Source organism: Macaca fascicularis, chromosome 7, assembly GCF_037993035.2.
Source record: "Macaca fascicularis isolate 582-1 chromosome 7, T2T-MFA8v1.1".
In the NCBI taxonomy this organism is placed as follows: Eukaryota; Metazoa; Chordata; class Mammalia; order Primates; family Cercopithecidae; genus Macaca; species Macaca fascicularis.
This window is the reverse complement of record NC_088381.1, coordinates 58,746,949-58,762,867: the sequence shown is the minus strand read 5'-3', so window position 1 is coordinate 58,762,867 and position 15,919 is coordinate 58,746,949. Positions and strand designations below refer to the sequence as shown.

General features: G+C 44.3%; 1 protein-coding gene across 16 annotated transcripts in view; it reads right to left on the bottom strand.

The window, feature by feature from the left end:
• Positions 1 to 15,919, bottom strand: part of IL16 (interleukin 16) — a 129,437-nt gene that overhangs the window by 16,676 nt on the left and 96,842 nt on the right. For all 16 annotated transcript variants that reach the window (XM_005560265.4, XM_005560266.4, XM_065548285.1 and 13 more), the window contains 5 exons: positions 13,804 to 13,877; positions 12,316 to 12,532; positions 9,300 to 9,417; positions 6,043 to 6,175; positions 1,029 to 1,116 (listed from right to left, as the gene is read on the bottom strand). In XM_005560265.4, coding sequence (XP_005560322.3) covers positions 1,029 to 1,116; positions 6,043 to 6,175; positions 9,300 to 9,417; positions 12,316 to 12,532; positions 13,804 to 13,877 — 630 coding nt within the window. The remainder of the gene's footprint in view (positions 1 to 1,028; positions 1,117 to 6,042; positions 6,176 to 9,299; positions 9,418 to 12,315; positions 12,533 to 13,803; positions 13,878 to 15,919) is intronic.

The following is a 15,919-nucleotide window of genomic DNA, read 5'->3' as shown; positions in this document are numbered from 1 at the left end:
GCTCAAATTCCAGCTTATTCTGAGAGACTAGGAAAGCCAGAGGAGCCCCATGAGAGAGAACCAAGGCCAGTCAAGCTCCTAACTCACTTTCTCTTTAAATAAAAAGTTTCCTTTTTTTTTTTTTTTTTTCCTGGTCATGAAATAATGCATCCTCCTTGGAGAAAACTCAGGCACAAGGAGGAAGGAATGAAAGTAAAAATTCACTTCACCTGTGTTCCTATCAGCCAGAAATAACTACTGTCAAAATTTTGGTGAGTTTCTCTGTCATGCTTTTCTGAGCATATATGCGTGTTGGGTGGGTAGAAATAATAGACCAGAGCTGAAATGAAATGTTGTGTTCTGCTCTTTTCTCTGAACATTTTCCCAGATCATTTAATTTCTTATCAATATCAGTGCCAATGGTTGCATGTTGTTCTGTCACAAGGATGTTCCATGGTAGACGTGATTAATGCCCAATGGCTAAGCATGGGAGTCAAGCCAGCTGGATTTCCATTCCAAAGCCTCTGCGCTCTAGTGGTATGACTTTGAGTAAGAGAGTCTCTGAGGACCTCCCTTTTTCTTACAAAATGTGCATAAAAATTATGTGTGAATGCATGAATTAGCACAGTCTCTGACATTACAAATATTCAATAAATGTCAGAATTATATTCCCAAATGTTAATTTTTCCAATATTCTATTATTATAGACTAGGGGCTGCAAACTCAAATGCCTATGAGGCTATTGTGTGAATGGCAACTTGGTACAGGATAAAGGGAATGGTGGGGACCATAGGGAAGCTGGAGAGAGCCTGGCACATTTGTAGCGATTTAAATTCAGATGCTTTTAAAATCTTGTGTCTTCCAAACAAAGCAAAAATATAAGCTAAATTTAGCTGGTGGCTGCTAGTTTTCAGCCTCTGTCTACATACTATACTGGTCTATGGTAACTGCTATTACTATTCCTTGGATAGAGGATGAGTTAATGGATAAATCCTAAGCTTTCTAAGAAGGCAAAGATATTTTACATCAAAGTTCACCATTTGTCTTACCTTCCAGACTCCACTGATGCCTCTCCTTTCCAAACTTGGTGTTTTCCACAGCCTGGGCCACAGCTTCTTTGAGCTGCTGTTCAGAGACCTAGAAAATATCAATCATCTCCTCAAACAAACAGTGGAAGCTCCTGCATCAGGCTTCCAGCCCTGGACCAGCTCCCAAGCTGGGCCACTGGATTCTGGATTTTTGTCTTTCAACTTACTCTGCAAATAGCTGACAAATTCCATTTCCAGAAATACCCTGGAAATCAATGGTTCCTCAGTATCTTCTAGATAAAGTCCAAAGTCTATCAATGCAGGGGTTCCCAAGGAGGCCCCCTCAACTCTCCACCCTTCTCCCCACTACTTGCTGGAAAATTCTAGGCAAAGTTACCACTTCATGGGTTATCTCTGTGAGCTAGTCCAGTCTTGGCAATGCTGTCATGACATCATCATTATCAACAATGTCATAATCATCACAATCACTGTTAATACTGTCTGAGCTGTGACTCACAGTTTATTATCACTTTGGAGTAATAGTCAAGAGTATGAGTCTTAGAGTCAAAAAGGCTTATGTTCTAGTCCCAGTTCCTCTACTGTCTAGGTGTGAACACCTAGACAAGTTACTTAACCTCCTAATCCTCCATTTCTTCCTTCTGTAAAATAATAACAGTAATAAAACCCACTTCAAAATGAGGACAGGTTTTTAAAAAATAAATAATTTGACATCGAAAGTACAGGAAACAAAAAAGTAGATACATTGGACTACGTAAAAATCAAAAACTTCTGTGCATCAAAAGGATATAACCAACAGATTAAAAAGGCAACTTATAGAATTGGAGAAAATATTTGCAAATCATATTTCAGATAAATGGTTGAGTTGCAGAATATATAAAGAACTCCTACAACTCAGCAGCAACAACAACAACAAAGCAACCTGATTAAAAACTGGGCACAGAACCTGAATAGATATTTCTTCAAAGAACATATACAAACAGCCAAAAAGCAAGTGAAAAAATGCTCAACATCACTAATGATCAGTGATGCAAATCACAACCACACCAAGCTACCACCTCACACACATTAGGACATTAGGATGGCTACTGTCAACAAAAAGAAAAGAGGCTGGGCATGGTAGCTCATGCTTCTAATCCCAGCACTTTGGGAGGCTGAGGCAGGCAGATCACTTGAGGTCAGGAGTTCGAGACCAGGCTGACCAACCTGGTAGAAACCCCATCTCTACTGAAAATACAAAAATTAGCCAGTGTGTTAGTGCACACCTGCAATCCCAGCTACTAAGGAAGCTGAGGCAGGAGAATCACTTGAACTCAGTGCAGTGAGCCAAGATTGTGCCACTGCACTCAAGCCTGGGTGACAGAGTGAGACTCCTTCTCAAAAAAGAAATGAAAAGAACAAAGTATTGGCAAGGATATGGAGTAATCGGGACCCTGGGACTCTGCTGATAAGAATGTAAAATGGTGTAGTCACTGTGGAAAATAGTTTGAAGGCTCCTCAAAAACTTAAAAATAGAATGACCATATGACCCAGCAATTCCACTTCTGGGTATATATCCCAAAAGAAGGGAAGTCAACATCTCAGAGGAATCTGTACTCCATGTTCATTGTAGCATTATTCACAACAGTCAAAAGGTGGAAACAATGCAAGTACCCACAAACAGATGATAAACAGCATGTGATACACACACATATGCACGCACACACATATACACACTAGAAGATTATTCAACCGTAAAAAGGAAGGAAATTCTGGCACATGCTACAACATAAATGAACCTTGAGGACATTATGCGAAGTCAAATAAGCCAGACACAAAAGGACCAATTTTATATGATTCCACCTTGATGAACATAGAGTAGTCAAAATCACAAAGACAGAAAGTAAAATGGTGGTTCCCAGGACTTGCGGGTGGGAGAACGGAGGGACTTGTTTAATGGGTAGAGTTTAAATTCTGAAAGATGGAAAGAGTTCTGGAGACGGATGGTGGCTATGGTTGTACAACAATGAGAATGTCCTTAATGCCACTGAACTGTACACTTAAAAAACTGTTAAGATGGCCAGGTGCGGTGGCTCAAGCCTGTAATCCCAGCACTTTGGGAGGCCGAGACGGGCGGATCACGAGGTCAGGAGATCGAGACCATCCTGGCTAACACGGTGAAACCCCGTCTCTACTAAAAATACAAAAAACTAGCCGGGTGAGGTGGCGGGCGCCTGTAGTCCCAGCTACTCCGGAGGCTGAGGCAGGAGAATGGCGTAAACCCAGGAGGCGGAGCTTGCAGTGAGCTGAGATCCGGCCACTGCACTCCAGCCTGGGCGACAGAGCGAGACTCCGTCTCAAACAAAAAAACAAACAAACAAAAAAAATTAAGATGGTAAATTTTATGTTATGTGTATTTTACCACAATAAACAACAATAAATAAATCATTTAAAGTCTTGGGCACAATGCCTGGCAGATGGTAAACTCTTAATAGAGGAAAGTTACCATCCACAACAGTCCTGTAAGGTAAAGACCACTCCCCTTTGTCAGAGTTGAGGAACCAGAGGCTCTTGGAGATTAAATGAGTTGCCCAAGGTCACCATAAGCAAGCAGCAGACTGGACACATACTAGGCATTCTACTGCTGGGCCTGGCTCTCTTCTCTCTGCCCTATGCCTGTGCCCCTGGATCTCCCCTGCCTGTGGTGCCTTTGCCTTTCTGCTGCTCTAAACCTTACCTGTCCTTTCTGACCTGGCTCCCTTATGTGAGCAGCTGGAACTCCAGCTCCCTCACTCTCAAGGCCCTCACCTCTGTGGCCTCTCTGTGTGTGTCCCATCTCTCTGGGAGAATACACATTCCTTAAGCCCAGGGCCACAGCATTTGCCCACAACCTGACCCCTACTCTACTGATTTTCGGCCATAGTCCTAAAAGCAGCAAGAGGAAATGATAAATTAATTGGGACCTCTTTCTTTTCTTGTAGTGTCCAGAGATTTAGGCCAATTATTTGTTTGCCTTAGTTAAGAAGTTTGCTTGTCTCTGGTGTGTTTAGCCCCAGTGTGCAATCCATAGAATGGGGCTGAGTTTGAATTCCACCACACCATTATATATTGATTTTCCTCATTACTCCACTCTGTCCAAGTGCCACTGGGAGTTTGGGAGTCAGTGAGTTCAAAGCACAGGCTTTGCTGGATTTAAACCTTAGCTTCTTTACTTAGTAGTTTTACCATTGGGAAACATATTTGTCCTTTCTAAGCCTCAGTTTCCTCATCTGTGATTTGGGGGGGAGAAATATCACACTGATTTCAGGGGACTGCACAACTAAATGCAGTTGTGTGGGTCACATCTTTGGAAAACATGCCTGGCACACACTAGGATTAAATAATTAGTGGTGGTGATTATTCCAGGTTCCCCAGAGCTCTCACCAGCAGCAGGGATTCAACCCCCAAGTCTAGCTCCAGCCTGGGTCCCTCTTATAGTTGTTATCAGCCCTAAGTCTAACCTGCCTGCTGGGGATCTTTACCTGAACACTCCATGGTACCTCCACCTCACTATGTCCTACACTAAGATCATGCTCTTCTCTCCCTCCCAAACCTGCTACCTTCTCCTCTTCTCTCTTCTGGTGGAAGACCACTGCTCAGTCTTCCAATCTAAAAATATTCAAGATATCCTTGGTTCCTCCCTCTCTTACCCCAGAGCCACTTGCCCAGCAGCTCTTGTTGAGTCTTCCCAAGCATTGCCTAATGTTGCCTAATACGATTTTTCTGTGTCCCCACCCAAATCTCATCTTGAGTTGTAGCTCCCATAATTCCCACATGTTGTGGGAGGGACCTGGTGGGAGATCATTGAGTCATAGGGGCAGCTCCCCCCATTCTGTTCTCATGACAGTGAACAAGTCTCACAAGAGCTGATGATTTTATAAGGAGTTTCCCCTTTCACTTGGCTCTCATTCTCTCTTGCCTGCCACCATGTAAGACATGCCTTTCACCTTCTGCTGTGATTGTGAGACCTCCCCAGCCACATGGAACTGTGAGTCCATTAAACCTCTTTTCCTTTATAAACTACCCAGTCTCAGGTATGTCTCTATCAACAGTGTGAGAACAGACTAATACATTGCCCCTTCATTTTTCTCTTCCTATGACTGCTGTGTAGTTCAGTCTCTCACCATCTGCTTCCTTCCTCTTACAAACCCCACACTCCACCCACTCTATCCTGTCTTCTACAGTGCAATCAAAGGTTAAAAAATTAAAATATGAACACGCTCCATCTACAGCTACAGACCTCCCATAGCTCCTCACTATGCAGAATAAAATGGAAACTCTTTAGTAGCCTGTTGAAAGCCCTCTGCAGTGTAACCCCAATGCCCTGCCAACCTCTGTTCTCAGTCACGCCTACCTAGTACCCTACATTCCAGCCCCACAGAACGCACTCCTCTCCTTCATGTCAGGCCCCTTCATGACTCTAACATTAAACTTTGTGTTCCCACTGCCTGGAATGATCTTCCTTATATTCTCTGCCTGGAGAAAACTAACCTCTGGTATTTTTTTACTTTATCAACCATTCCCTGCTATATTCCTGTATTCGCATAGGACTTACCATCTCTGTTTTGCAATTATGTCTATATCAGGCTCTTTACTGATATTATGAGCTTCTGCAGGGCAGGACTACATGCTATGAACTTGTCTCTGTATCTTCAGTACCTATCTCCAGACATTCCCACAGTGGGTACCTACTAGATGCATAAATGAATAAATCTCTTGCATCTACTAGCTGGGAACCTGGGTCTCTATTTTCCTGCCCCAGAGCTTATAACTCAGCTGTAAGAGCTTCCCTAAGTTAATGTCAATTGCCTCTGATATCTAGGAGTTCTTTAATGGACCTCTGCTGCAGACAAATCTAACTACAGAAACTTGGAAGGGATTCTTGGGAATTCAGGTACAAACCCAGCCAGCAACATCTCTATTTTCATCTATTTCTTGTTGCAATTTTGGTGCTGAATGAGTGAGCCTGAGAAGAAGAGGATAACCCAGGGGGTGTTACCTGTGGGTCTGGATGTCGGCTAACAATGATGGGGACTGGACCAGGATCACAGTGACTCAGGATCGTGTAGACTTCATTGAGCGTCAGGCAGTGCACAGGGGAATCACTGATTTCCACAATCTCATCCCCACACCTGTGCAAGCATCAACAAGAAGCCATCAGTAAGTGAATCAATGAGACATTTGAACACTGCCCCAGGGGCCCACTCCTGGCTGGGCTGTTTGATGAGATCTAAAAATCACATGAATAAGTAGACCCTGCTAGTCACCAGACCAAAACTCAGAACAGGGCACACCAAAGTAGCATATCCCACACCCCCTTACTGCACAACCACAAAGCAGCAGACGTTTCATATTTATGGTGGGTCAATATTAACAAAAGTTCATCTGCAACTTTCCTCCTTGTTTTCACATTTAACTGTGCCCATTAAAGACTGAGGGTATGGTTTAGCCAATTCAACTAAATAACCAATTCACCAGGATTTAATCCACCACATCCTCTCCTTGGGCCTCAGTGTTCCCATAAGTAGACTAGTTAGGAGGAAAGATTGGATCTAACATAGCACACACAGGATGTTGAATGTCGGACCTAACATCCCATATGTGCTATAAGGTAGAGAAAAAATAACTCAGCAGGACAGCAGTTGAGATTCTTGCAAAAAGAAATAAGGAGAAAAGGTGATGGCATTCATTCTAGTTGTGAGGTGGGAAGGGAGTTAATAGCAACCTAAACCTTAAAAAAAAAGGTAGGAAAGATGGAGTCACGTAGATACATGGAGGATTTGTATAATCCAGTCCCCTTCCTGATCTAGATAGGGAAATTGAGCTGCAGAGGTTGAATAGATTTCCCTGATCTAGGTCTGCTCAGGAATTGACAAACTTTTTCTGCAAAGGGCCAGAGATTTTTGATGTTGCATGCTTTGCCATACTGTCTGTAATGAAACTACTCAACTCTGCTGTTATATTAATAGCATGACAGCTGTGGCCATAGACGAGGCATAAACAAATGAGCATGGCTTTGTTCCAATACAATTTTATTAAAACAACAACAACCAAAACCAAAAACAAAACAAAAAACAAAAAAAACCCCAAAACAATGATGGGCCCCAGTTTGCAGACCCCTGGCCTAGCTGTTCATCAGCAGGTCCAGGATTGGAAATCCAACCTCCTGAGCCTGATTTCCGTGTGCCCCCTGCTGTGTTCTGTGACTTCCTTCTGCTGAGTTCATCGTCCTTCACCCTTGCTGGGAGAGTATTCCTTTTTACTGCTGTAACTGAAGACCATGGTCATATAGCACCAGATGCTAAGGAAAGCAGAAGCTTCCAGAACAATCCCTATCCCACTACAGATCTGAGAAGGAGGTACTGTCTGTCTGAGGGTACTAGGACCAGGACAACCACATGGAGCCTGCAGTTATGTCCTACGAACCAGCAGAGCAGCTCAGCTAATCACCTGCCACCCTCCTGCAGATAACAGCAAATCCTTTTCTAATTCAGAAGCTCCATCAAGACAGCATCGTAAGCAGGGATGGCCTTTCCATACACTGCAATTGTAGGAAACCCTTTAAAGGGATAGCAAAACTCTCCTGATTTAGGAAAACCCAAAACCAGTGAGAGAAGATTTGCACTATACATGAATGTTAGAGTGCAAAGTATTGTAACAAATTAAATAGGATATATTTTTAAATCAAGTTCAGATCAGTTATTGAAAAAAAATTTAGATTTGAACTTCTCTTAGAAATTATTTATAAAAAATATATCTGGAGTACCCAAAAATATTTTGTTTATGCCAGAAAGAACCTGTATTTCTACTACTCATGTTTTCTCTCTCCCTTTTTTTTTTTTTTTTTTTTTTTTTTGTGACAAGGTCTCGCTCTGTTGCCCAGGCTGGAGTGCAATGGCACGATCTTGGCTTACTGCAACCTTAGCCTCCCTGGCTCAAGTGAGCCTCCTGCCTCAGCCTCCCAAGTAGCTGGGATTATAGGAATGTGCCACCACACTCGGTAATTTTTGTATGTTTAGTAGAGATGGGTTTTGCCATGTTGCCCAGGTTGGTCTTGAACTCCTGAGCTCAGGCCATTCACTTGCCTTGGCCTCCCAAAGTGCTGGGATTATAGGTGTGAGCCATGGTGCCCAGCTTACTAATATTTTTGTCATTAAGCCACCATTTCTATATAGAATTCATAGATTCACCTCATCAAAGCTCCTATTTATGTCATTGTAAATTCGATATTAGTTAAATCTGAATTAAATGTGTTTTCTATGTCGGACTGGCGTTCTCTGAGACGATGTTTTTGTATTTTTTTTTTTTTTTTTTTTTTTTTTTTTGAGACGGAGTCTCGCTCTGTCGCCCAAGCTGGAATGCAGTGGCCGGAATCTCAGCTCACTGCAAGCTCCGCCCCCTGGGTTCACGCCATTCTCCTGCCTCAGCCTCCCAAGTAGCTGGGACTACAGGCACCCGCTGTAACATGCATACACATTCATGGGGATTTTGTTAGAATGCAGGTCCTGGCTCAGCAGGTCCAGGTGGGGCGTCTGAGATCCCACATTTCTAATAAGTTCCCAGTTGATGCTGATTATGCTGGTCCAGACCACACTTTGAGGAACATGGCTCTGAGCTATGCCCAGATCATTCTCTCTCTTTTTTTTTTCTTTTTTTTTTTTTTTTGAGACACCTGTGGGACTTTATTAGATAAGCAGACACCAGGTCCAGCCACAGGCTTGAACCCTCCCACGGGGTATGGCCTCAGATATTCCCACCAGGTTCTCTGCCTCCCAGCCCCGCCCTGGGATTTCTCAGGGTCACAAATGTGTGCAGGGTCAGGGGTGTGCTGGCCACAGCGGGATGTGGTATTTAGGCCACCCCACCTCAGTCTGGTCCTGGCAGGACCCACACCTGGCTCTGCTGTGGGAGCTGAGAACAAAGACCCTGCCCACCCGGCTCCTGCTAGCCCCGGGGGCTCAGTCAGCACCCATCCTCCCAGTGGCCTGGACAGGGGCTGGGGTGCAAAGCCTCACTCCCTCCCTGTGAGCCAGACTGCAAATGCAACTCCCAAGAGTGTCCTGAGGGGCAGGAAGGAAGCCTGCCCCTCCCTAGCCAGTGCCCACAACAGGGGGTGTCCTGGTGGGCAGAGTAGCCGACCTCCACCACAAGATCATTCTTTATAGCTCATCTCCAAATCAATCTCCTGACATTCTAAGGTATTTGTTTCCTGGTTGTAAGTCAGGGGTATATTCAAAAACAGAAGTGAGGACATACCGGAGACGTCCATCCAGGTGCGCCACGGATCCTGGTGACAGCGTGTGGACGAAAATGCCGGAGATGCACTGGAAGTAGGGAACGCTGCATAGACCAATGCCCAGGCCCACACCGGCCTCTGGAAGCAGAACAGGACAGGGTGGGGAGACCGGAACTGAGCTTTCCCAGAGGGCCTACCTGTCAATTGGGTGCCACAGACATGGACCCCTGGTTATTACAGCTTTCATCCCACCCGTATTCACGGAGTAGTCGCTGTGTGCAGGCACTGCTCTAGGGTCAGAACAGTGACCAAGGCAGGCAAGGAATAGTGGGGAAAGACTAGTAAGGAAGGAGGGAAGGAGGGAGGAAGGGAAGAAGGGAAGGAGGGCGCTAGATGAGAAGAGAGGACAGTATCTAAGAGTGATAAGTATTATATGGCAAGTGTATGCAGAATGTGCTGGAAAGTGAGGGATGGCTACATCAGGCCTCAGAGGAGACACTAGTTAGGCTAAAATGCAAGTGACAAGAGTTAGGAGTGAAGAGATGGGGCAGAGCATCTCAGAAGCAGAAACAGCCAACGCAAAGACCCAAGGGCAAAAGCAAGCATGCCATGTCATAGGACCAGAAAGGCCAGTGTGGTGGGGACACAGCCTGCATGGGAGAGCAGCACGTGACAGTGAGAGAGCGATCAAGCGCAGATTCAGTGGGGCTTTGCCAACAAGGGCATGTCAGTGAATGGGTTTATTCTCTACTGAGAGCGGATGCCATAGGAGAGCTGTGAACAAGGAAGTGACATGATCTCATTCCTACTTTTATGAACACATCTGGCTACTGTGAAGGGAAAGAACTATGGGTCATGGAGAATGGAAGCAAGGAGACCAGCTAAGAGGCCACTGTTGAGAGAGACAGTGGTGGCCTTGGACTTCACCTCTAGTGAAGAGAAATGGATGCCCATGGAATATATTTTGAAGATAGACTTGCTGATGGATGAAGTATAGAAACTTAGCAGATAAAATCAAAATAACTTGGAGATTTGTTTGCCTTGAGTAACTGGGCGGATGGTGATGTGATTTACCAAAGCAGGGAAGGTTATGGAGGACCGGGGTTGTGAGGGTAAGACTGGGGGGTTCAGCTTTGCCCAAATGACATGTGCAATGTGCTGGAAAGTGAGGAATGGCTGGAAAGTGAGGAATGGCTACCTCTGGCTGCACAGGGAAGGGGGTGCTGTCAGGATGTCTGGTACTATCCCAGGGACGTGTAGAGCAGATGTTTGCACAGATGAAGCCGGAACCCAGAGGAGAAAGCAGGGTGGAAGCTGAAAGTTTGAACATAGCTGCATGTAGGTGGTGTTAGGGCCGTGGGACTGGATGGGATCCCCCAGGGTGTGGGAGAGGAGGGCCTGGGGCTCACCAACATAGAAACACCTGGAAAATGAGGAGCTGTCAGCAAGAAGGACCACATGGAGTGAGCACAGAGTAGGGGAAGCCCTTTACAGTTTTCTTTCGACACGTATGATTTACAGAGCACTTTGGCAAATGTTTTCACCTTCTCATGCTGGTTCTCCCAGCAGTCCCATGACGGAGGCCATGGCAATTGTTGGCAATCCCATTTTAAGGATGAAGAATTTGATAAAAGTCAGGGCCCTTCCTACAGCCCAGGTGTCCTGACTAGAGCAGTTTTTCAGTCTAATGGGCGTCCAAATTGCATTAGATACTTGTTTAGAATGTGGATCCCTTGGCCTCACCTCACCCTGTTGAGCAAACACTGTTGAAGCAAAATCTCTGGGGGTAGAGTCTAAGAAGCTGCATTATATAAAATGAGCAAACAAAAATCCTCCCTAAGGTGTTTCTGATGCCAGTGATCAGTGGAAACACCACTCCGAGGCCATGCCTTTCCCATTTTATGCCTGCTCAGCGAATGCACTGAGGGAGCCCTGAATACAGCTGTTGGGATCATGCCAGCACAGACTTATCTGCCCTTAGTCCTTATGCCAAGCATTCTGCCAGGCTTGCAGGCATACAGAGGCGTCTGAGGCCTCAGGGAGCTTCTGTTCTAGCAGGAGAGCTAAGACATCCATCAGGCAAAGCTGTATGCAAGGAATTAACTATGTATGCTTCCCTTCCACTTTGACAATTTATCTCAAGCCCATCCTCTTCTCTCCAAGTCCACTACTCCCAAGCTCTGACCCAAATGGCTGCAAGTGGTTTCTAAGCCTCTACTTTTGTCACACTATGGGCTATTCTCCAAGGAGAACCCTATTAGACATTTTTTGAAGAATAAGCTGTGTCACTCCCCTGCTTAGAAATCTTTAAAGGATTTCCAACTCCAGTTAGAAGAGAATCGAGCTGCAAAGCCCCACAGGGTCTCTCTGCCTCTGCCAAGTACCCTGATGTCAGCTCTCACTCTGCCCAACTAGCTCCAGCCATGCTGGCCTTCATTCTGCTCCTAGAAGACATGCTGGCCCCTGTGCTGCCGGCCAACTCTGTGCCTCGCTGCCTCCTCTTTATCCTCCAGGTCTCAGCTCGGTTGCATTCAGGCAGAGAGGGCTCCAAGCCCTCTGGAGTCAGCAGCCCACCTGGGGTGGCAAAGGGAATGGCTGTCTGTCCCTGAATGTCAGAGGTAGAAAGGACCTCAATTTTCTGCCACAGGTAGGGAAACAGAGGCCCAGAGAAAGGCAGGTGGCCTGCCCAGGGTGTCTTAGCATACTTACTGCTGAGCTACCACTCCTGGCCCATTGTTTCTCTCTCTCTCTTTCTCTCTCTCTCTCTCTCTCTCTCGGTATTTTTGTGTTAGAGTTTTTGTTTGCTTTGTTTTGTTTTATTTAAACCACTGACCCAGAACACATTGACTAGGTTCGAATGGTATGTCTTGAGCTTCTATAAACAGAAGACTAGACCTGGCTCCAAGCAATGGCCATAAAATGTGCTAAAAGACAACATTCTGCCCTGCCTCTGCACTGATTCCAAGTGAGGAAAGCCTGGGAGACTCAGCCAGTGCTGGGAGACCCAGGCAGGGGATGCAGCTGCAGCACTCTTACCTTTCTGCAGAGAAACCTCCACCATGATTCTGTAATTGGGCTTGGCAGTGCTGATGGGAGCCGAGGGGCTTTCCAAGGCGAGGGAGCTGCTGTCCTTGGTGATACAAGTGCTGGAGCTCAGGGAGCGGCACAGCGGGGGAGACAGGTGGCTGCACAGGGAAGGGGGTGCCATCAGGCGGGTTCTCACGGTGAGGGTGAGGAGCCCCTTTTTGGCTTGCTGAAAGGAAAGAGAGAGGGCTACAACATCCAGCAGCAATGCAGGGTGAGATGAAGAAATACTGTTTAAGGAAATGCAGCTCTGTGTGTGTGTGTATGTGTATGAAATATAAATGTGTGCACGTATTCATACATGTTACAAATTAAATTATGACATATTTGTATATATACACACAACTACTACATATATCTACATATGCCAGATATAGGGATGAATAGATAGATGTAAGGATAGATAGGTGGACAAATAGATAGCTAGATGGAAGGATAGATAGATGGATGGATAGATAGATGGATGAATAGAGATAGATAGATAATAGATAGATGGATGGATAGATGGATGAATAGATATAGATAGATAGATAAATAGATAATAGATAGATGGAAGGATAGATAGATGGATGAATAGATGGATGGATAGATGGATGAATAGATAGATAGATGGATGAATAGATGGAAGGATAGATGGATGAATAGATAGATAGATGGAAAGACAGATAGATGGATGAATAGATAGATGGAAGGATAGATGGATGAATAGATAGATAGATGGAAGGATAGATGGATGGATGAGTAGATGGATGGATAGATAGATGGATGAATAGATGGAAGGATAGACAGATGGATGAATAGACGGATGGATAGATAGATGGATGAATAGATAGATGGAAGGATGAATAGATGGAAGGATGAATAGATGGAAGGATAGATGGATGAATAGATAGACAGATGGAAGGATAGATAGATGGATGAGTGGATGGATGGATAGATAGATGGATGAATAGATAGATAGATGGAAGGATAGATAGATGGATGAAGAGATGGATGGAGAGATAGATGGATGAATAGATAGACAGATGGAATGATAGATAGATGGATGAATAGACACAGATAGATAGATAGACAGATAGATAGATAATGGATGGATAGACAGAGTCGTGAGTTGAACTAACTAGATGGAGACATAAAAATATCTTTTAGCAATTATCTTACAAACTTAAAACAGATTTGTAAATATACCATGATAAATACATGGAGTGTTTTAAAACAATTGTATAAATAGTAAAGGGTTTTAAAATCCCCCACAACAATCCCGATCACACTATGGTTTCCGAGTCAGGTCTTCTTTTAACCCTGCGCCAAGACCCACATCAGTGAGGTGCCTCATGTGAAGGGCCCCACAGTTTGAATTTGCAGGTTTGGACGCTGAGAGCTTGGTTTCTTTGCCTGAAGGCCCCAGAGTTTAGTCACGTGTTGATAAGAAACGGTCACCTTGAATTTCTGCAAAGCATCCTGATGTGTTAGTCCAGCCATTGATTCACCATTGAGCTCCAGAATTTCATCACCTGTTGAGAGAGAGAAAGTGTAACTAAGAAGAGTGTTGCCCAATCAAAGGGCATTATCATTACCTTGAACTCTAGTCTCCCCACCTGCCCAGCTCTTTGTATGATGCACGAAGCTCTGGAAGAACATTGTCTCATTTGGTGCTCTCCCCTTGCGAGGCAGGCAGGGCAGCAACATGGGCCTTCTCTGGCACCCCCTCTCTTCCAGGGTGAAACCTAGGGCTCTTAGCCAGGCACACAAATCCTGGTTGGATATGGTCCTTGCCCACCTCTTTGCTTCATCTCCTTCCTCCTTGCCTCCCTGACCTTCACACCATTTGCTCCCATGCAGCATTTTCTGATGCAACGCGACCTGCATTTTCCACAATGGTCTGTGCAGTTAAATGCTTGTCCATGCCATTTTCTCAAATAAAATGTACTTCTACTTTCTCCTCCTATTCCTTCTTAATCTTTAGGCCCTGCTACCTTTAGCTCCTTTGTACATTCATGTCACACTGTACCTACTGCACTTGTCACCCTGGGTGGTGATCAACGGCCTGCACCCTAAGTCACTCCCTGGCCAGGCTGGCAGCTTGTTGGGGACAGGGATTTTGTCTTATTAGATGATATATCCCCAGGACCAATGCTGGATGAGGAGTACAGATTGCTCAGTGGATGTGGTTTGGATATGATTTTCCAGAATGCAATGAAGACCCCATTTTACAATATAGAAAAGTGAACTCAGAGAAGTCCCAAATCACATGGTTAAAAAAAAAAAAAAAAAGGGCTTGGATCTTTTGACTGCAAGTCCTTTTTTCACAACAGTATCCTTGTAGGAGAAACATTCTTCCTGTAACCAAAAATCCATCTCTATGTGAATAGAAAACCACTTTCTTCCTTTCTTTCAATTTGTTCAATACACAAACAAGGAGCACTTTCTCTGAATTGTGCCAAGCAACTCAGATATAAATACTATGTTTACACTGACTTCTGGGCCTGGTCATTACTGATGAATCTGTTGTCACCTAATCATGGTTCCATTGTATATAATCCATCCTTTTTCTCTGGTTTCTTTTAAGGTTTCTTTTTCTAGCCAGGCACTGTGGCTCACACCTGTAATCCCAGCACTTTGTGAGGCTGAGATGGGGGCACCCCAGGCAACATGGCAAAACCCTGTCTCTACAAAACGTACAAAAATTAGCTGAATGTGGTGGCATGCACCTGTAGTCCCAGCTACTTCAGAGGCTGAGGTGGGGGAATCACTTGAGCCTGGGAGATCAAGGCTGCAGTGAGCTGTGATTGCACCACTGCACTCCAGCTTGGGCTACAGGGTGAGATCCTGTCTCAAAAAAAAAAAAAAAAAGAGAGAAAGAAAGATTTCTTTTTCCTTTGTCTTTGATATTCTGCAGTTTTACTATGATGCGCTAGAGAGAAAGGAAACATTTTGTGTTTCCTCAAGCAGAAACATCATGCCTTAAGTCAATTCTTGAAAATTATAAGCCACTATCGTTTTGCATATTATCTCTCCCCTTTCACTCTATTCTTTCTAAAATTCCTATTAAATGTATTTTGGACCCTTTCAACCCATTCTCCATATTTCTTTAGTGCTCATCTTTTTCTTCTTTGATCTGTGTGGCCTACTGGATAATTTCCAGTTCACTAATTCACCTTACAGCTGCATCTAATCTTCTGTTTAAGCCATCCATTGAGTTATTTATTGAAATAATTGCTTTTTTTGCTCATTTCCAAAAGTTATTTTTTTCACTTCCACTTATCTTTTTTACTGTGTTCTGGTCTTATCTTACAGTTTACATTCCTTTTTTATCTTTTAAAAATGATTTTAAATATAGATATTCTATAGTCTCTTTTAGATTGTTCTGTAATCTTAAGTTGTTAAGGGCTAACACTCCTCTTTGTTACTTCTGCTGACTTTCCTCAACAGTGGACATTTCCTGATGTATTATAGTATGTAATCTTTATAAACTCATTTTCAGGACATTCTGTTTTTCTATGGGATTCCCATATACCCCAGGTCACTGCCAGTTTTTCCTTTATTTCCATTTGGC